This window comes from Nuphar pumila, chromosome 16 (assembly GCF_984573655.1).
Source record: "Nuphar pumila chromosome 16, dmNupPumi1.hap1.1, whole genome shotgun sequence".
NCBI lineage: Eukaryota > Viridiplantae > Streptophyta > Magnoliopsida > Nymphaeales > Nymphaeaceae > Nuphar > Nuphar pumila.
Genome location: NC_143264.1, coordinates 42882979 through 42906287, shown reverse-complemented (window position 1 = coordinate 42906287; position 23309 = coordinate 42882979). Strand labels below are relative to the sequence as shown.

The following is a 23309-nucleotide window of genomic DNA, read 5'->3' as shown; positions in this document are numbered from 1 at the left end:
TATGAATCCTAAGTGGTTCTTGTTAATGATAACTATTTGTGAGAATTCCGCGATTCTTGTGAAAAGAAGGATTGTAAAGGTCTTTCAATACTTTTGGTTTATTTTAAAGAATTTTGAAATTTTTTGTGATAAATATGTTGTATGAACCATTGTGTTCATTAAGAAAGATCTTTTAAAAGAACTTTCCACACTATATAGAATCTTGATATGCATTATTTCATAGTATGTCTATTGCATCTTTTGGTATAAAAGATTTCATTAGTTTGGATTTTCTTCTAATGATGCAATTTTATAAACTTGTTTGTTTGTATTTTTCACATAAGGTTTCAAAACCTCTTGATTGTGTCTCTTCTTTTAAAAGATGCCTAAGTTGGCCGTAAGATGGTCACCTTTGTCTTGCATTGAATTGCACTTGTTAAGCATATAATTGCATAATTAAATCTTGAGAGACTCAAGCATTCCCTCTTTTTATGAAATACATGCCTTAGTGCATGTTTGCTCCTTTTTACGCCTTTTTGCATATTTGTTTAAGCATTGTTTGAGTGCCTTTGTGCACATTTTTTTTGTGAAAGTGTTTTAGAGTCTTTTATTTTTTAGAGCCTTTCTCAAGGCTTGTGAGTGCTTTGTCCCTTAATGGACTTGGATATTGACTCTTTTGTTTGATCATTATAAGACATTGTAAGTGCTTATAGCACTTTGTATGTTTCCGCATATCTCATCACAATCAAAGAATATTAAAGCTTGTGTGGGATTTAATCTCAATTTTATAAATTTATTTTTCAAGTATTTTGAATATCCTTTCTTTCGGTTTTGTGTTGAAGCTCTCTTTGTGAACAGTCATGGTTCTTGTGATTCCTTTATGAAGAGCTTGGTTTTTTCTCTTGATTATCCCAAGATAATTTCTTTACATGTCATTCTGTATTTGAAAGAGTATTTTTGCCTTTTATGGCACTTATTTTGTCCATCACAAGTTGTTATATGATGTATCAATCCTTTTTGGCCTTATTATTACAGAGATGTTTGTTGGGGTGAGTTATGTGCACCTTATGTTATGTCATTCTAGATTGTCAACTTATAGTTTGACTCTAAATGACATGTTATGTGATCTCTGATTATGAGTGTGTCATTCGTTTGTTTTTGGCCATTGATTTTATTATGGATGCTTTTAATTATGTATACTTGTGATGGATGTTTAAGGTTTGAAACTATAGCGTTTCAAGGTATATTGAAAATTTAATGATCATTAATTATATTTCTATTTCAAGCTTTCCTTCCTCAAGTGATTTCTCCGTTGTTTGCCCCTTATCTAAGTGTCACCATATGTAGACAAGAGTTAGCGGTTTACACTTTTGTGTGTAATTTGTTTAGCCCATTAGTGGCTTTTGTTCTCTTGGTCTAGTAGCTGAACACACTTGTCTTGAGTGTCATTTTATGTAGACAAGGCTTGTTGTTTCACACATTTGTGTGTGATGTTAGCCTATGGTTGGCTTTTGTGTCCTTGTTCTAGTCGCTGATACACTCATTTCAAGTGTCACTTTATGTAGACAAGAGAAGTGTTGTCACACCTTCGTGTGTGTATTAGCCTATGGTTGGCATTTGTAATCTTGTTCTAGTAGCTGAACATACTTGATTTTGAGTGTCATTATATTTAGACGAGAGTTGTTGGTTCACACCATTATGTGTGATGTTGGCCTATGGTTGGCTTTTGTGCTCTTGATCTAATCGTTGATCGACTCACTTCAAGTATTATCATATGTAGACAAGAGGTGTTTTATACACACCTTCGTATGTGTCTTTAGCCCTTTAGTGGTATGTTTTTATGCTCTTTGAATAGTCGCTGATACACTTGATTTATGGGTTCTAGAGGTCTAAAGAGGGGTTTGTTTGTAGTGGAAAACCTATTTTTTAAAGATTTATGTATGTTTTTCAAAGGGACTTGCCTTATAAATTGCATGATCAATGAAATTTTCTGAGTACAAATGATTATCAATATGTTTTTGCATTATGTAATCTCTTGCTTTTGCCTTATTGGCATTTGTCTATTAAGTTTTTATTGTCAAAAAGTTCATCTCTTAATATGTGAAGTTCTCTAATCAAATGATATTGTTTTTTGACTCTTAGGTGAATGTTTTTCATACTTAATTGGATGTTAAGATATGTTGATATTAATTGAATTATATATTTTCTGCCATATGGCAATATGCATAATATTACACAATTCGTATGTGCATGTGTTGTTTTTGTGACTAAAAGATATATCTTTGTCCCATCAATGGACTTGCATATGGTTTTTAAAACTATGTTCCGGTGTAAGGTTTATACCTTTTCTTTACAAGGCTTTTTTTTAAGCATTTCCTAATGTCTTTGAAAAATCGTCATGTTGATTTATTTCATTATATGATGTCGCATATGCTCGTAATGACTATTATTCTTGAGCATTTATTGGAATTTTTCTTTCCTTTTTGCTTATATCCAAGTATTGTATGACTCAATTTTGAATTCAATGTTTTGTTTTTTCAAAGCTTATGTGAATCATTGAATGCACAATACATCATATGATTATGAATTGAAGATTCTTACTTGTTTTAAATGCTTTCTTGTATACTTTGAGCTTTTTGTTTTGTTTGTTTCAGGACCTTCAAGGCAAGATGAAAGCATAATTCTAATTTTCTAAGGGAGCTCAATGGCAAGAACAATTGGAAGAAGTCATTTGCTAACTTTACCAATCTTCTATGAAGATGGCGGCTTTTATTGAAGACTTTTAAAGACTGAGACTTCTTGCTATTGTATTCAAACTTTTTGTTCCCCCTTGCAAAGTTCCAGGTGGGGGGGGGGTAATAAAAGATAATCATGTATCATATATATATGTATGTATATTTTTTATGTTGTAGCCAAAATACCCGATAGGGGTATTTTACTCTTTTCACCATGTATTTTTCTCTTAGGTTTATTTTCTCTTTCCATATTTTCTTGTTTTTTATTTCTTTAATTTTCTTTTATTAAATGTATCACATGGGACCATTGGGGGCCCCACTTGTGCAATCGTTGGGGTGCCCAACTGTCATAAATATGACCGTTGGGGCTCCCCAACGACTACCTAGTAGGAGCCCCAATGGACCCCTCAATCTCCCTTTCTCCTCTTGTATATAAAGGGGTCTCTCCCCCTTCTCAGTTGTGGTTTTTTGGAGTTTTACCTCCCACCAATAATGAAGATCATTATTTTTTAGCCTTTGTGGCTTTGCCCCTTCGTGGGTTTGTGTATTGGCACTTTACTAAGGGTGTGTGTATCGCACTTCATGTGCATGTTTATTGGTTCCTTCTTGAACCTATTGTATTCAAAGTCATTTCTTAACAGGCATCACCTCTAGAGAGTTCCATTAGGGTATATGGGCTGGACCAAGAGGAAAGAGTTTAAAAAAAATTATAACTCTAATTCGACTAGTCAACTTGCTTACTTGGCAAGCAAGATAAGAAGAAGAGGTTATGAAAAACTAACCTAGACCTAAGTTCAAGGGCTAGGATTAATTTCATCCCTTAATCTAACCCTAGGTTTATAAATAAAGGAGGGGTTCACGCACCCCCTATTTTCTTCTTTTATTTTTTTCTAAAAAAACTCTCTCTTCTCCCAAGAATCCCTCTTCTCTCTCTCCCACTTTCCTACACCAAAACGTTGGGGTATTCACCCTTGGCTCAGCATGAGAGCTTTTCACATGCATGAAAAGTCATCTACGCTCATAGGATCAATTTTCGTTGAAAAGGTAGGGTGTTCTATACTCTATAAATAATCCAAAATTCGTGGGTATGAATTACTTCAATTTTTCATAAGTACAGACCCTAACCCATGCCTACCATACGTGGGTTCAGGTCAGGGCTATCTAATCATGTGATCGAAAGGAGTTTTCAGAAGAAAACCCATCTAAAAACCATTTTCACTCAAAACTGATTTCCTAAGAAAATAAAATCATAAAAACTATAAAATATGCATGTGACTTGATTGTTTTTCTGAATATTTTGATTTGGGTTAATAGATTATGATAATATTGATGTTATGTAAAAATTTGACTATGAACATTTTTATGAGAAAATACATGTTTTAAAATTCGGGTTTCTCAAAAAAAAAATCGGTATCAAATTTCTAGCCTGACACCTGACTGGTAAACTGCTCATATCTCCTTCGTTCGGAGGAGTTTTAATGAGCAATTTATTGCGTTGGAAAGTTAACAAAATTTTGCATCCACTATAAAAGTTTAAGCTCTATTCATGAACTGAGAATGGATCTGTGACATTTGAAAAAGAAAAGTATAGGTTTGCACCAAAACGTTTGTAACTCCCTCATACGATGAGTTTTTATGAATGATTTGCGACATTGAAAAGTTGTCAAATTTTTCTACAAACTAAAAAAAATTTAAATTTGTCCACCGTACAGAAAAGTTTTTATACCCTCTATAACAGTTAGACAGAGTTAGAATTTTCATAAATTTGGGACTGGTTTAAGAATCGATCCCCGAATGTAAGGTTTTAGATGTTCTTGCAAAAGAAAGGTGAGCATCTAGAGAAGATTATTTTAGGTTTATCATGATTGAATAACTTGTCATTACATAAATATTTCATGTTTTATGATTATTTAGGGTTTTGTATGCTTCTTGCATAGATGTAAGTATGTATAATATGTTTTTGATGGATTTGTGATTTTGAATGGTATATTCTCTTGTATTAGCAAAGATTAGCATGAATTTATTTAAGTATGCATTATATGAAGATGTTACCATGTTTAGAGCATCAAAATTCATGATAGTATGAGTTTCTACCTTGAATCTTGTTTTTTCTTGATGAATCTTGCATGAGTTTAAATATTGTTTTTCTTGTCCTCATTTTTTATCCTGACTTATTTCAGAGAAAAATTGATATCTTAGTGAAAACGAAGCCAATAAATTCAAATAAAAATACTAGAGTGTTCTACACATCTAGGGCTTGAATTTAGAATCTTATTTTGCTTCGTTGGGATCAATATTAAGTCCAAAACGTCACTTGCAACAGAACACAAGTTTTTTGCCCTGTTTGTAGGACTGTTCCGACCTATGGTTTTGATGGTTGTAAAGACCCAAGCAAGACCGATCAAATTAAATAAAGAAAAAATTGGGTGAATAATAGCATATATAAGATGATCATGTAAAAAGGGTTTTATGAAAAGATTTATATGTAGGTCTGGAGAAATTCCCCAAACTGAAAAAAAAAATTGTATATGAAAGGGTATGTTTTATATTTTTCCTGAACAAGGTTTAGTCCTAGAATTTTTCTGATTTTACTATAATGAATTTTTTTAGTTTTGTTTCTTGGATTGTTTTTCTAATACATATGTGCATTCAAAGTAAAATTGAGAGAGTGCAATCCGGTTTCTGTAATTTTCAGTGGATTTTCCAAAAGTGGGTTAACAGAATTTGGAATTTGCACAATATGATCTGTGTGATTTTTTAATTGTAATTGATGCTATGCATGCAAAGTTATGAAAGTTTATCATGCTGATTATTTACAATGTGAATATGTTTGTCAAGTAAGAAGTATGAGTGGGTGATTAAATGCAATATTCTAAACTTGCATCCATTGGCCCGAAGTGGCCAAATCATCTTTCATGAATCTTGTTATGGTATTACATATAAGACATTAATGCAAATAAGTGAAACCATAACACTAAGGCAAGGGCTTGCAAAGAGGGGGAAAGCAGTACTCATGGCTTCATAAAAATATGTTTTGAGCACGGAAGGTTGTTGCTCCCCACTCACGAAGATAGGAAAAACCACTACAATAAACTTTAACGCAGAAGGTAAGAAACTCATGAGTGAAAGTCTTATGCATCGGGTTGGTGGTGTTGAGAGTCTCTCTCGCTCTTGTCGTCTCGCACCCGGACTAGTGAAAAGTGTTCGGCCAGGCCAAAGTCACTCTTGTATGAAAATATTCCTGCGCCATAGCCCTGATCTCGGTATATGCCCGTGTTTATACCCATGGGGCTAAGAAGTGAAACTTAAATGTATGTGCATTAAATAAGCATGACATGCATCATTTAAGAAAGAAAAGATAATTAAAGATAAGAATCAACTCATGCATATGAAGGGCTTTTGCATTGGTAAGTTCATGCATTTTTAACTGTTTACACATTTGTTCTTATTTAAGTTCAATAAATGATGGATAAATGTTGACTTTTATAATTGTATGCTTATTTGAAATAATTGCAATACTTGTTGAACCTTGTTGTATTCAAATTGCTAAATAAATGAAAGTATGAATAAATCCCTGCTTATAAATTTTAGATTACTTGTTTAGTATAGCTCGACCCTACTAGGACATGTTTTATTTGACCCCATGAATTGTTAACGTTTTTTTTTCAGAAAGTGAGTGAATTCACATGTGATGGTGGGAGGTTACGATGGGGACCAAGTCATACTTTTTTCAAACCTCCGAAGTTAATGAATAAGAGCATATGAGTTGCTCAGGACTCTGATATATAAATTGATTTAATTATTAAATTTTATTATTAATGATGGACATGTGAGAACATTTATTTCAATTATGGATGTTTAAATTTCTAAGTTCAAATGCTTGTTTGAATGTGAATGTAAACGAAAAGTAACACGCCAAGTTTTATTCTCATTTTATTTTTTGTTGTAATTTCTTAAAGAAATTTAAAAGTATTAAAAAATTCATGATTTTCGAGAGTTAAAATTTGGGGTGTTATAAACTTAGTATCAGAGCAGAGGGAAAGTATAACTCAAATTTGTCCAATCGACTCCTATCGCTATGAATATGTTCTAATCTTAGTATTTATTTTATGATTGTTATGAAAATTTATGCAATTTGATTGCCATTTATGATTTGTGTAAAAGTTGAATTTAAATGCTTAGTAGGGTGGTCAGAATAAGTGAAGGATATATGCAAAAACTTAGAGGTTAAATTAATTTAAATTTTATTGTAGATGTCTTCACGTCAACCTTCTGGATAGACCGCCCAGAGGTGCTTTCTTTTGGAGGCCCTCACTATACTTACTGCTCGATGCCAGGACCTCGCTGAGAATGGGAGAAATGGCAATAGCAGCCACCATCATGATGGCAATGGAGCGACTCCACGACCCATGGAGTGTCTTATAAACGCTTCATGAAATTGAGTCCCCAAGCCTTCACTTGGAAGGAGGACTCAGACTTAGCAGAGAAGTGGGTTTGAACCATCAGTGAGATCTTCAAGATTCTTGAGGTCTCTGTTGAGAGGCAGGTACCCCTAGGTCCATTCTAGTTTAGGTGTCATTTCGCCTCTTTTTGTCAGTAAAAGTACCATTTTACCCCTAGATCACCTTAGATCTCAGTCAGTCAGAGTCAACCAAGCTTGTTTTAAGTTCATAACAGTTAGAATGTCTGTCATTTCTAGCTCCCCTAAGCTCACGATGAGTAAATCTTATTCATTTCTGATCATTTCAGCTAAAATTGGTTCATTTCTTGAGAAATGAGCTCAATTCTAGCTCGAATTCTAGTCAATTGTTCTCAAGTCAGTCAAATCCAGTCAATCATGTTCTTTTGTGTTTAACTTGAGCTCACCAGGAGTTCAAGTGGACCAGTTTTAATTCAAATTCATTTCTCATAGTCTTGGAGTCCATTTTAGCCCATTTCAGCTGAAATTGAGCTAAGCCCAGTAAGCTCAGCTAGTGTTTGACCTCTAGATTTAGTTCATCTCAGTATAACTAACCTTCTTTAAGTTCAAACACAGTACATTCTCGTTATCCACTTCACTTCAGTGTTCATTTCTCACTATTTCTCTGAGAATGATGTTATTTCTTGATCATCCAGTCTAGGAGTTTAGTTGAGTTAGTGTCATTTTAGTTCATATGAGTCTAGAAACCCTAGAACCCAGTTCAATTCAGTTTAAACAAGTTAAAACCTCATTTTTCAGTGTCACTCTCTGCCCTGCAGGGGCAAAATCATTTCTTAGATCATTTCTACTCGAAACATCATTTTTATCATTTTCTAAGCCGGTACAATTGTCAATCTGGGCTCAGATCAATTACTCTTTAAAAAAAATAGCTATATCTGAGATCGAATTCACACTTAGATCAGATTTGATATCCCATTATCAATTTCTATCTTCAGACAGGAATTTTCAATTCCTTGTCTTTGCCAGGGGTCTGGGACTTCAAATCCCTCATCCCGAGTTTGCATTTGGCATATCATTTTATATCATTTCATGTCATTTCATATCATTTTATTGCATTTTATATATCATTTTCGAAATCCAGCACTCTCATTTTCAAAATATCAAATCCAGACTCGATTTTAAAACCTTTCTTTCAAAATAAATTTAAAAAAACTTGGGTTTTAAAACCATTTTTCAGCATTTGGCCAACCCCCAGGGCTTTACATTCTTTATTTCAAAGCATTTTCCTTAGAAAAATGATCTGGATTCATTTTAAACTTGATTTTTAAACTAATTTCCAATTTTTGCCAATTTTCTTCAAGTGGGGTTCAACCTATAGAGGCACCAAACCTTAATTTTTTCCATCTTTATCCAATTTCATTTTATTTCATGTTTTACTTATTTCAAAAATACAAAAAAAATTACAAATGTAGGTGTCTTTTAAAAGCTTTTTGAAAATCTTGTTTTTAACTCCTTTATTTTCACCCTTTTAAATTTATTTTTTGAAAACCAAATGGGGCCCACATTAGATGACACCACATTTGAAGGCAGTGTTGTGAAAAGCGTTGAGGTGTAGCGAGGCGCTCCACCAAAAACCGAGGCGAGGAGTAAGCCTCGAGGCGTAAAGCGTAAGCCTCAATTTTTTTTTGAAAACTTAAAAAATATTATAAAAAAAGATCTAAAAATACAAATAAATAAAGAAATGCTTTATTGATTAAATAACAATCAATAAAAAATAGAAAATCTCAAATAAGTACTAAAAATATGAGATTAACATATAAAAGTAACTAAAAAACTGATTACATAACTCGAAAATATATGAGATTAACCAAAAAACGTTAAAATATACTAATAAACTGATTACATAACTGAAATAACTGGCATTAGCTACACGTTTTATCAATTTTCATTTTCAATTATTTTCATGCATTTAATCATGATTCATGGCATTAGCTACACGTTTTATCAATTTTAGCATGCTTAATTAGGTTTATTTTGTTCAAGGGTTTAGGTTTTACAATTTTGATTTTTGGCCGCCTGTTAATGTTGTTATTTCACCAGTTTATATTCGTAGTTTAAATCTGATTTTTTTATAGTAGAATCATGCATTTGTCTACGGTTTTCAATAAAAAAATCAGATTTTTTTTAGATTTGTAACCCTATTTTCAAAATTCAAAGACGGAACCTGTTTTCTGAACCAGGAAAACGCTATGTAAATCCAGGAGCATCTTTTCGAGGTCATATCTCCCTCATCGGAGATCATTTTTTAGATCCGTAAAAAGCAGCGTGATCGTCAGTATGTCTAGTTTGTTATGTGAAATTTTTATAATTTTCTACGGTCTATTGTTATTTTTCTTTAACCCGACATCAGAACCTGTTTTTCTTGAACTGACAAGCACGGTTCAAAACCAGGGTCATCTTGCCGGAGTGATTTCTCCCTAACCGGAAATCGTCTCGAGGATTCGTAAAAAGTGTCGTGTTCGTCTGCATGTCTAATTTTTTCAGTATGATTTTGATGATTTTTGAAGTCTGTTTGTTGTTTTTCTTTAAACCGAAATCAGAATGTCTTTCTTGCATCGTTATATGTTAGCCATAATCAAGCATAACTTGTCAGAACGATTTCGCCCTAACCGGAGACTGAATTCCAGATCTGTAAAAAGGGTTATTTTCATTGATCTTTTTAGTTTCTCCCTGTTAAATTTCATAAATTTCATTGTTGTTTGATATTCAATTCTGATCTGACACCGTGACAGGTATGAAATCACAGGTAAAATAACATATTTTCATCTTTTTATTTAATATTTATATCCAAAATAATCCCAAAAAAATTATTTTCCAATTGCATATTGTTTTTAGGATTATGAAAAGTATTTATGTCAATTTTTAGTATTTTTAGAATTCATTTGATGTGTTATTTAGTTAATTCATAAAAACAGAATGCCCGCGGAGTTCCAATTTAACCGAAACACAAGCAAATTTTATTTTATTTTTATATTTTATTATTTCCATGCATTATTTTCATGATTTTTTAGTTTAATCATCTTCATAATCATGTTAGGGTGTTTTCCACCCGATTTAGCATCGTTTTGAATCAGTTTGATCCTCGGATTAAGCGTATTACAAAGTTTTTTATGAAAAATCATATTTTTAACCCTGTTTTGTAATTAACTTCAATTTTTAAGGGTATTTTAGTCATTTTCTCTAAATTCTGAATTTTCAAGTTGTTTATTTTTATTATTCATTTAGTTTGGCATCATCTTTTATTTTATTTTATTTATTTTAAGAAAGCATGGAAAAGGCTTGTATCCGGATAAATTCCTCAATTTTCAGATATTATTGTATAAATCCAGAAAATCCGACATTTTTATACTAACAAGTTTGCTAATTTTGCAGGAAATCTCAGGATTAAATTTCTTTTATTTTTCCCCTTTTTTTTATTCAATTATTGATGTAAATTATAATTGTAATATTGGAATAGAAAAATTTACTTTTCTGCTTAGCTTAAGATGCATTTGCATATAGTTTGATTTTGATATATAACTGCAATTGCTTGTCATTCATGCATATATTTCAAATTCACAATGGTCAACATGAATGACACGTGCACCTGCTTCTAAGGAGTTAATAAACTCGGTGGAGTTCGTATTTATGGCCATAGTCAGAATACGAACGATACTGAGATTTATCATCTTCTTTTAAGTTACAAACAACCTACACTCTTAGGCTATCTTCAGAAATCATTGCATATTTTCAAAAGTTTTTCCAAGTATTTTCTCCTTTTAGAATCAAATGAGATATATTCAATATAAATTCGTGGCCATAGTCAGGGATATGTGGCAAATCTATCTTCTTTAAATTCTATAAGGCACATAAATTCTTTTACAAATGATTTTCTCAAAATTCTTTAAAAAATATTTTCACAAATTTTATCCATGTATCATCTAGGTTTAGATTGCATCATGAAAGAGTTCACAGAGCCACACACCCATCCCTTTTGATCGATTATAGAATTTCATCTCAAAAAAATCAATTTTCTCAAAGTTACCCGGGTTTTCCTCAAAATCGATTTTCTCAAAAACCCTTAGTTTTCAAGAAATTCCCAAATCTTTTCTAAGTCCAGTTCACAATTTTCCAGGTTTTCTTTTATTCAAAAATATATCCCAGGTGTGAAAAATGATTTTTCAATCATTCATTTTTCAAAATATTCCAAGTATACATCATGTTTTCAATTTGCATTTTCCCAAAGTTCATATCACATGCTTGCTTCTTCATGCATTTAGAAATAGATCAACGATTTAGACAGTTGAGCAAAGCAAAACATAAGATTGATCATTGGTTCGACTACCCCTAGTTATAGTGTCAGGAACGGTTGAACCTCGTACCGACATGTGAGTCCCATTCTACGAAATTTTTCTACATTTTAAAACGAAGGCGAGTTATTTTCAAAACATTTTCAAAGGTCAGTTTGACTTGCAAAAGTAAAATTTTGCAATGATAACATTGAGGCGCGGATGAATAAGTACGTCCACGGATTGCGAGACGGAATGAGGACCCGTGTGCTCATGAGCCATCCTCAGAACCTCAACCAGGCCATCAAGATGGCCAACTTGCTTCAGGATGACTGGGAGTCTTCTAAGAAGACTCAGCCTAAGCGATTCGATAGGTCGAAGGGCAATGTAAACAGGACCCCTAGACCTGCTGTCAAGACCAGTAGAGCACTGCCTATGAAGAAGGCTAGAGGGCAATAGGAGGGTAACCGACCACAACAACTGGTTGTGCTTTGCGAGCACTGCAATAAGATTAACTCGAGAATGTCGCAGGATAATGGGAGATTGCATAAGATGTGGCGAGATATGGCACTTCATCAAGGACTGTCCTAAAAGGCTGACTCAAGAGGGAGCGGCTACTGCACCTCAAGGGCAGCCCCAGCAGTTGCGACCCTAGCAGCCCCAACAACAGTCTCAGGCTCGACTTCTGCAGAGGAGTTGCAAGAGGATGCAAATGTCATCAAAGGTACTATTTCCATTGCAAAGTTTGATGCTAAGGTTTTGTTTGACACTGACTCTACGCATTCATTTATATCTACACGGTTTGCTAAGTTACTTGACATCACATTGATTTCACTAGGATATGTTTTAGAGGTAATCACACCATCGAGCAGTAGTTCTGTCGCTCGTACCTTTTTGCCTAATGTGGAAGTATTAATATCAGAGCAGAACCTCTCTACCAATTTAATATTATTGGATATGGTGGGCTATGATGCTATCCTTAACATAGACTAGATATACGAGCACTATGCTTGTATGATATGTCATGAGCGATGTATTCAGTTTATTCACCCATATCAGCCTATACTTGAGTACAAGGCGAGTAAAAAGGAAAGCAAGGAATGGATGATTTCGGCAATGAAGGCACAACAATACATAAAAAAGGGTTGTGAGGCATTTTTAGCTAGTATGTCTTTGATAGACCCTAGCACGACCCCAATGGAGGACTTGGATGTGGTTTAGAAGTTTGTATATGTCTTCCTAGATGACATGCCAGGCATGCCGCCTACAAGAGAAGTTGATTTTGTCATAAAGTTGGTGCCTGAAACGGCCCCAATATCCAGAGCACCTTATCGCATAGCCCAGCAGAATTGAAAGAACTGAAGAAGCAGTTGCAAGAGTTAATGGACAGAGGCTTTATACGGCCAAGTGTTTCACCGTAGGGTGATCCAGTCTTGTTCGTCAAGAAGAAGGATGGGTCAATGCATTTGTGCATTGACTATCGCATGCTGAATCAAGTGACGATCATGAACAAGTACCCTTTTCTACAGATCGATGACTTGTTTGATCAACTTCGTGATGCCAAGGTCTTGTCTAAGATAGACCTTCGATCGAGTTACCATCAGTTGAGGATTAAAGATTCAGATATGTAGAAGATGACTTTCAAGATACAGTATGACAATTACGAGTTCTTGGTAATGCCCTTCGGGCTAACCAACGCTCCAACAACTTTCATGGATCTGATGAATCAGATCTTTCGGCCCTACCTAGATCTGTTTGTGTTTTTGTTTATAGATGATATCCTGATCTACTCTAAGAGTGAGGAAGACCACAGAGAGCACTTGGGAATTGTTCTCGAGACACTTCGACGACACGAGCTGTATGCTAAATTCTTGAAGTGTAAATTTTGGTTAAAGTCGGTCATGTTTTTGGGTCATGTAATCTCCAAAGACACCGCTCAAAATTTTCAACTTAAAAACTTAGAATTTTAACACCATTTTTTTTTAAATAGCACAACGGAAATAATTTGGGTTTTGAAAGAGTCGGACAATTTTGATGGGTTACAGAGATGAGAAATATATTTGAAACAGAGTTGCATAATCTTAAAAAGTTAAAACCATTCCATGCATTATAAATAAAACAAGTTATCCAAGTTTATATATCATCAAAGTTTAAACAAAAATATCCCATAAGAATGAGATAGGTAAAAGTTAGTTTCAAGATCGGAACTTAGTTAGAGAGGTTTGAATCAGGGTCCTACCGCGCATCTAGTTCTTGCACTGTATCATTCTTTATTACCTGCGCCCCATAACAAACAGAGTCAAACTCTTGCAAGCATGTAAGTAAAATTAAACATCATACATTATGATAAGGCATCAATATCTATTACGCAGTATGTAACACGCAAACACGCTAGATTCAAACCAAATGTCATGATCATGAGTTGATAACAATAACAATAGCAAGATGATAATGACACATCAATAAGAACATCATGATCTCAATAATATAATCAAAATAAATTTCAACTAACTATGTTAACGAGTCAACATGGTTAGTATTAAGTTTTGATAGTTTTACTCCTTTGGGTACACAGAGGTGGTCATCGCGACAACGAGAGTTACTATGAGATTTATTATGCAAGGGGTAAATTTGTCGCAGTTTCTGTTGCCCAGATCCCCAACCCAAGCCGCGGTCTCCTCAGGACCGAGAGATGATCAGTTCATAAGTAAATTTGGATTGCAATCCCTACTGTTGCAACATCTAAGGTGTACCCTCTGTCTGGTGACTTGGACCTCCCCGACTCTAAGTGACAAAGGTCTGAGGACGCCTTGCTCCTCGTTTTTCAAGTCAGTATGATATGTAGTTATAAAACTCTATATGCGACATTTGTCACTCGAAGTTGTACCATCAACCCTCTCTTGGTAAACCAGTTGTGAATGGGTGACTTGGACGACTCCATCTTTATTATGGGTACGTTAGTAGTCATGTTGTCATGTCATATGAGATTTCAAAGCTCAATAGCCCAACCCAAATCATGCGCCCCTTCGAAAAGTACCTTGCCAATGATGGCGTAAATATCAAATTTAAATGTGTGAAAGTTAGTACAAGTAGTGAGACTTTATCTCACGGGGTGCAGCCACCAAGATCTCAACATAACATTATTACCTTTTACAATTAATTCATTCCACACACATATGAGATGTTCATCAAGCCTTAATGCATCAATAATTAGCATGCTAAGTGCAACAATATTTCATTTTACAAAGGCATCTGTATGAAAGTATGAACATCAATATCACTGGCCTATATGCAACGTGTGCTACTTATGCATTTTCATTTGTCATATGCAACGTTCTTGCCTAACCTTTCATTTTGTAGGCAATACATACACTGTCACATGAGTATTGTATATATCCATATGATATTTGGCTTATGCATAGACAAGTATATAATATACTTCAAGCATAAGTTGTTAGTCTAAGTCAATACACATTCATCACATTTATAAGTACATGTATGTATTTTTTATCTGCAACTTTGTTTTATTGTTGCCTAGCCCTTGGCATGAGTTCATAGAGTTTTTAATTGCTTCTTGCATATGTGAACTCCTTTTATTATTTGGCTATGGTCTAAGTATAGACACAACTAGCCCCTTTTTTAAGGCAACGATAATGAGACTCGTATGATGATTTAAAACATGTCAACTTGAATGTTGGATGCGAGCTTTTTGATAGCCTCATTTCGTTGAGCATAACACCCTTAAGGTGCGTGGGCTTTGCTTCAAATCTCTTCTAAAGATTTGCATAAGACTCATATTTGAAAAGGATTCCTTTGGTAGAATATTTTTGACATTTTGCCAAGGTATGTTTGAGTGAATATGGATTCCAAAAATTCATTTAAGTAATCCAATTTATGAAGCTCCATTGAATGAATCTAAATCCATTTGAGTTGGTTCAAATCCAAAAATCTATTTAAGAAAATCCAAATCCAATATCCATTTGAGATGATCCAAATCTATTTGGATAGATCCAAAAACCAAAATCCATTTGGGTGAATCTAAATCCAAAATTCAATTAAGTAAATCCAAATCCAAATCCAAAATCCAATTGAGAAAATCTAATATCCATTTGAGATTATCCAAATCCATTTGGGTAGATCCAAAAAACAAAATCCATTTGGGTTAAATCCAAATCCAATATCCAAATCCAAAATCCATTTAAGATGATCCAAATCCATTTGGGTAAATCCATCAATCCATTTGAGAAAATCCAAATCCGATATCCATTTGAGAGGATCCATTTGGATAGATCCAAATCCAAAATTCATTTGAGAAAAATCCAAATCCGAAATCCATTTGAGAATATCCAAATCCAAAATCCATTTTTTCAAAAAACTATATAACCATTCAAAAATCTGATTTTTATATAAAGAAATTTGAATTTCTAAAAAATCTATTTGCCTTTGATTAGATGAACCACAACTATCCAAATTTATTCACTTTGGACATGATTCTAATACTGGTTGCACGTTTTTCACAAAAATTGCTTTTTCCAATCACATCATAAACTTTGAGCATATATTTTCCCATATTAACAAAAAATCAAGATTTGAAGTATAACTGATGCAACTTTTTCAATAGAGTATTTTAAAAAGATATTTTCAATAAAAATGTTTGTGTAAACCGTGCATCAAATAATAAAAACGGGTTCACACTAGTGGTGAAGTCTGGGTCGATCTCAGAGAACGGAAAATACTTTGTATTCAAACAAACAATTAACTACTCTTTATTGCCAAAAAAAAAAATTAATTGAATAAATAACTAAGAGAGTATGGCCATCTGCAGAGGGCTTAAACATATAAAATAATAGTGCCTTATTACAAACCCAAATTAATTGAAATAAAAGAAAACCTAAGCTAGAAATAAAAGAAAGGGTCTTCAGTGCTTCGAGTCTTCTAGTCCCCTTGTTTGTTCACTTTTGTATGTGTTTGATTAAGGGCACTCTAAGGGCCTTTTTGAGGGCCTAAAGGGCTCTTCGAGGGTATGAAACAGGCTCTTCGCAAGTCCGATCGTTCCCCTGTAAAAAGGGGAAACCAAAACAAAGCAAAAACAAATCGAACTAAACAAAACCTAACAATTAATGAACTAAAAATCAACAAGAAAAGAAGATCTAAACTACACTAAAGGACAAAATAGCTTAACTAACTTAACAAACAAGTAACAAATTCAAAAACTGACTAAGCAAAGAATAACTAATTAACATAAATATAGAACTACTAACTCTAGCATAATAAAAATGTGTAAGAGGATCAATCTATTGAATCTAATCAAATAGCCTAATGAACTAAAAAAATGCTCTAGCTACATAATCTGGAAACAAACTATTTAATTGAAAACAAGAAAGAATTACTAATCAGTAAAATATAGCATGAATCTAAATAATGGATTGTCTAACGAATGAAGTAATTGACTAAGACGGGTAAGAACTAACTACGGCAAACAATAGCTAATGAAGTAAGTCATGGCTAATAAAATAAATAAAACAAGTAATAGCTAATGAAATCATAACTAATGTTGAACAAATAATAACTACTGTTGAATAACTAAAACACATAATGGCTAATGAAATTAACATCTAACAAATAATGATTAATGCAACTAATGTCTAATGCTGGAATCAACGAAAACAATTAGCTAATGCAGAAAAATAACAAATGAACTCAATGCAACGACTAATGTAGTAAATAACTAGAGAAACCTTACGCACATCATCCAGTACAACAAGGTAGAGGTACAGAAGGACCTTACTTTTAAAGAACGTCTTGTTGGGATAGTTGATCAATGAGAACAAGTGCTACGACATAAGACAATTCCATTAGTGAAGGTTCGATGGCAGCACCACAGGCTTGAAGAGTGTACTTGGAAGCCCGAGGCGGACATGACAGCGAAACATCCACACCTATTCGATACTTAACCTTAACTAAATTTCGAGGACAAAATTTCTTTAAGGGGGGTTGGATGTAATACCCATAACTTTTCGAGGAATTTTCGTGAATTTGTGTATTTTCTCTAAGAGAATATTTAAATAAATATTTAAAATATAAAGGTTTTTTAATTTTAATAAGTGACATGCAATTGAGATAAGGCCAAAATTTAAGTTCATTTATTGTCATTTCATATAATTCCACATTTGAATTTAAGAGGAATTGAATTTGCATTTATTTTGAATTAATTAGGGATTTTATTTAATGGAATGAAACTCAAAAATTAACTAAATTTAATAATTTGATAGGAATCCATAGGTGGGTCGTCCCATCCTATGTGGCACTCCAATATAAAAGTTTAAAAACATTATACAAAAATAAAACATAAAACTTTAAAATCAATTTAGAAATCTAATTACCCAAAAAAACTAAAAAATAAAAAGTTTTTTTTTTAAACAAACCCCATAAGGGGGCATCCATTCTGGAGGGTGCCACCTCTAGAGAGTTCCATTAGGGTATGTGGGTTGGACCAAGAGGAAAGAGTTTCAAAAAAATTAAAACTCTAATTTGACTAGTCAATTTGCTTACTTGGCAAGCAAGATAAGAAGAGGAGATTATGGAAAACTAACCTAGACTTAAGATCAAGGGCTAAGATTAATTCTAGCCCTTGATCCAACCCTAGGTTTATAAATAGAGTATGAGTTCACACCCCCTCCGTATTTTCTTCTTTTATTTTTTTCTAAAAAAACTCTCTTCTCCCAAGAATCCCTCTTCTCTCCCTCTTCCCTACACCAAAACGTTGGGGTATTCACCTTTGGCTCATCAAGGGGACCTTCCACGTGCATGAAGGGAGCATAGGAAGGTCATGGGTGAGGCCATTGTTCATGTGGAATGGCTGATTTGCACGAGAAGAGTCATCTACGCTCATAGGATCGATTTTCATCGAAAAGGTAGGGAGTTCTATACTCTATACGTGATCCAAAATTTATGGGTATAAATTCCTTTCGTTTTTTCATAAGTGCATACCCTAACCCATGCCTCCCACATGTGGGTTAGGGTTATGGTTGTTTAATCATGTGATTGAAAGGGGGTTTTAGAAGAAAACCCCTCTAAAAATCATTTTCTCTCAAAACTAATTTTTTGAGAAAATAAAATCATAAAAATTGTAAAATATGCATGTTACTTGATTGTTTTTCTGAATATTTTGATTTAGGTTAGTAGATTATGATAATATTGATGTTCTATAAAAATTTAAATTTTTATGATCGTTTTCATGAGAAAATACATGTTTTATAATTCGAGTTTCTAAAAAAAAAATCGATATCATGTTTTCGGCCTGACACCCGACCGATAAATCGCTTATATCTTCTTCGTCCAAAGGAGTTTTAATGAGTGATTTATTATGTTAGAAAGCTAACAAAATTTTGCATCTACTATGAAAGTTTGAGCTCTATTCATGAACTGAGCATGGATATGTGATAGTTGGAACAAAAAAGTGTAGGTCTGCACCAAAATATTCGTAAGTCCTTCATACAATGAGTTTTTATGAATGGTTTGTGACATCGGAAAGTTGTCAAAATTTTCTACAAACTGAATTTTTTTTATATTTGTCCACCACATAAAAAAGTTTTTATAACCTCTATAACAGTCAAACAAAGTTAGGATTTTCACAAATTTGGGATTGGTTTAAGAACTGATTCTCGAATCTAGTATTTTAGATGTTCTTGCTAAAGAAAGCTGATTTGAGCATCTAGAGAAGATTATTTTAGGTTTATCATGATTAAATAGCTTGTCATTACATAAATATTTTATGTTTCATGATTATTTAGGGTTTTGTATGATTCTTAAATAGATGTAAGCATGCATAATATGTTTTTGATGGATTTGTGATTTTTGAATGGTGTATTCTCTTGTTTTAGCAAAGATTAGCATGAATTTGTTCAAGTATGCATTATATGATGATGTTACTATGTTTAGAGCATCAAAATTCATGATAGTATGAGTTTCTACCTTGAATCTTGTTCTTTCTTGATGAATCTTGCATGAGTTTAAATTTTGTTTTTCTTTTCCTCATTTTTTATCCTAACTTATTTCAGAAAAAAATTAATATCTTAATGAAAACGAAGTCAATAAATTCAAATAAAAATATTAGAGTATTTTACGCATCTAGGGCTTGAATTTAGAGTCTTATTTTGCTTCATTGGGATCTGTATTGAGGCCAAAAATCCCTTCCAACAGAGCGTAAGTTTTCTGCCCTGTTTGCAGGATTGTTCCGACCCACAGTTTTGATGGTTGTAAAGACTCAACCAAGACTGATCAAATTAAATCAAGAAAAATTTGGGTGAATGATAAGATATATAAGATAATCCTATAAAAAGGGTTTTATGAAAAGATTTAACTGTAGGTCTGGAGAAATTTTCCAAATCAGGAAAATTTTCTGCAGATGACAGGGTCTGTCTTATATTTTTTCTAAATAGGGTTTAGTCCTAGAATTTTTCTGATTTTACTATAATGATTTTTTTCAGTTCTATTTTTTGGATTGTTTTCCTGAGACATATGTGCATTCATAGTAAAATTGGGAGTGCAATCCAGTTTTTGTAATTTTCAGTGGATTTTCCAAAAGCGGGTTAACAGAATTTTGAATCTACACAATATGATATATATGATTGTTTAATTGTAATTGATGTTATGCATATAAAGTTATGAAAGTTCATCATGTTGATTATGTACATGTGCACATGTTTGTCAAGTAAGAAGTATGAGTGGGTGATTAAATGCAATATTCTAAACTTGCATTCATTGGCCTGAAGTAGCCAAATAATCTTTTATGAATCATGTTATGGTATTGCATATAAGACATTAATGCAAATAAGTAAAACCATAACACTAAAGCAAGGGCTTGCAAAGAGGGGGCAAGCGGTACTCATGGCTTCATGAAAATATGTTTTGAGTACCTGCTCACGATTTCAAAGTCTATCTAGTTGGTTCCAGAAATGGAATTGCTATTAACGATTCAGACAAGACACTGATTTGTTTACGAAACGCTTGTCATTTTATAGGATCTTCCATTCATCAAAAAGGTTGTTTCTTCTTTGTAAATACCAATTCGTTATTCGATGAGATAATTGAACAAATGGCGACGATAATCGGTTGTATCAATGATTCTCAATGGAGGATTGGGTTTTTTTTACCAATTGTTCAAGTAATTTATTTTCGAAAAAGATTCGTTCGAGAAAGAAGAAGAAGAAGGTTGCTCTTCTCCACCCACAAAGATAGGGAAAACCTCTACAATATACTACAATATAGAAGGTAAGAAACTCATGAGTGAAAGTCTGATGCATTAGGTTGGTGGTATTGAGAGTCTCTCTCATTCTTGTCGTCTCGCACCTGGACTGGTGAAAGGTGTAAGGCCAGGCCAAAGTCACCCTTGTATGAAAATATTCATATGCCATAGCCTTGATCCAAATATATGCATGTGTTTGTACCTACATGGCTAAGAAGTGAAACTTAAATGTATGTATATTAAATAAGCATGACATGCATCATATAAAAAAGAAAAGACAATTAAAGATAAGAATAAATTCATGCATATGAAGAAATTTTACATTAATAAGTTCATGCATTTTTAACTGTTCACGCATTTGTTCTTTTTTAAGTTCAATGAATGATGGATAAATGTTGACTTTTATAATTGTATGCTTATTTGAAATAATTGCAATACTTATTGAACCTTGTTGTATTCAAATTATTAAATATATAAAAGTCTGAAGAAATCCCTACTTATAAATTTTCGATTACTTGTTTAGTATAGCTCGACCCTACTGAGACATATTTTATTTGACCCATGAATTGTTAGTACTTTGACAAACCCCCTACATATTCAATTTTTTTATTCCTGACTTTTAAGACATTTTTACCCTTCACACATGCCCACCTTCTGAGGTTTGCGCAATATAGTTTCAGATTTGCACATTCTGATGTGTGAGTGTCATCCAATTGATAAGATTAACTCTATAATTGCTCAAGTCTCTAAGATGAACATCTGCAAATATGTGACCACATCCGCATATATGGTTTCAGGTAAACACATTCTATTGTGTGAATGTCATCAAATTGATAAGGTTAACTTCTCAATTGCGCAACTCTCCAAGATGGACATTGGTGTGAGTTTTGAAAAACCCCTTTTGTCTTTCTGTCAGCCCAACCATTTCCCATGATGCTACACTCAGTTTTCTTCTATGACTGCCTCATCTCATCACAATATGCCTTCACTTTATTTACGTTAACATCTTGAATTTTTTTCTCTGAAACCATGATATGAAAGCATTTTATATCCCGACACGATATTGGTTATGGCATCAGCCATGGCCTGAAAATGAAATAAACTTGGTGCATTAAAAGGAAATACAAACATCATAAAACCATCTTCTAAGTGCGACATTCGCTTACTCGACTAAATGGTTAGGAGTTATAGCAATGTGAATGTCAGGTTGCGGTCCAAGAGCAGTTATAGGAGGCAAAAAAACTCCTAATAAAGCCTGCCCTTAGCAATTCTACGTCTTCTAGATGAACTCCCTCATCCTCACATTTCCCTTTTGCTCCAAATCTTCCTACTTCTGATGTTATGCTAAGGGTTGTAAGATCAGAAGTGGGTAGCTCATCATTTAAGTCATCAACATCCTCTCATGGCTAAGCATACCCCATTTTTGCTTTATTCATCTCCTTTTGCTTTTTTTTCTTGCAAAGTGTTAGACAATCACTAACATTTCTATTTCACAGCATCAGAATTTATCAGGCTCTAAAATTAGATTACATCAGCGATTTTAAAATCTCCAATCCATGTTCATCAAGTTATTTAATGCAGATCCTTCACATGATATATATATATATATATATATATATATATATATATATATATATATATATATATATATTATCGTTAGCAAAAGTAGGAAACCAGAAATGACAAAATAACATTTTTATCTGCAATCTGAAATTCAAGCCAAAGATCGACAAGTAAATTAATGCCCATTCTAATAAGGGATTTTCAGATCTTAATTAATAGAGAAAATTTTCCCCCAAACTAAAAAAAAGTTAATCAAAATGCCCAACCAAGAACCCAAATGGCTGGGTACTACACGATGGTTGGACAGTTAATTCGAACCATCATAACAGGCCTGTTAGTATTTTTTGGAAAGAACTCCAAACCTGTTTGACAGCCCTACGTTCACGCAAATCAGTTATACCAGAAAATTCCTGGTATTGACCGATTGAATTTCAATCCCTCACAAGACCTATGTAATCGTTTCTGGTTGCTAGTATGTATAAATGACACACGCCAAGACATTCCTGAAATGTTGCACACAACACAGTCATAGGAATTCTACCTCAGCTGAACTCGATGACTCCCTCATATACGCGATCGGAGAATCCTTTAGGGTGGGGCGGTGGGTTGACCTCCTCCCAAATCATGGTTTCACTCCAAGGTATGGTTGCAACCTTTGCGTATTAGTAGCACCCTTCACGTTGACAGCTTCCTTAGGGTCGTGTAGACGGTGTAGGGGAGAGAGAGATGGATTCACGAGAGAGAAAGAGTTGAAACCACGAGGGGGATATATGGGGTTACGAGAGGGAGAGAGAGAAATCATGAGAGAGGGAGTTAGAGAAGAATGGGGTCGAGTGAGAGGGAGTTAGAGAGATCGTGTGGAGGAAGTGAGAAAGGGGCTCGGGTTCCTTTTTTCTATTATCTTTCCATTTTACCTTTTAACCTCCCCCCCCCCCCTTTAGTAACTTTTTTTTTTCTTTTATATTAAGATTTACTTTAAATCTTTTACCGACCTACTATTTTAACATTTCATTTATTTATATATATATATATATATA

At 33.6% G+C, this 23309-nt stretch overlaps 1 protein-coding gene across 1 annotated transcript in view; it reads right to left on the bottom strand.

Annotated features, from left to right (window-relative positions):
- Positions 1 to 22969, bottom strand: part of LOC149813205 (putative inactive purple acid phosphatase 1) — a 107190-nt gene extending 84221 nt beyond the window's left edge. Inside the window, exon 1 of the mRNA XM_089991347.1 lies at positions 22814 to 22969. Within this exon, the coding sequence (XP_089847473.1) occupies positions 22814 to 22840 (27 nt within the window). The 5' untranslated portion in view covers positions 22841 to 22969. The remainder of the gene's footprint in view (positions 1 to 22813) is intronic.
- Positions 22970 to 23309: the final 340 nt, after the last annotated feature.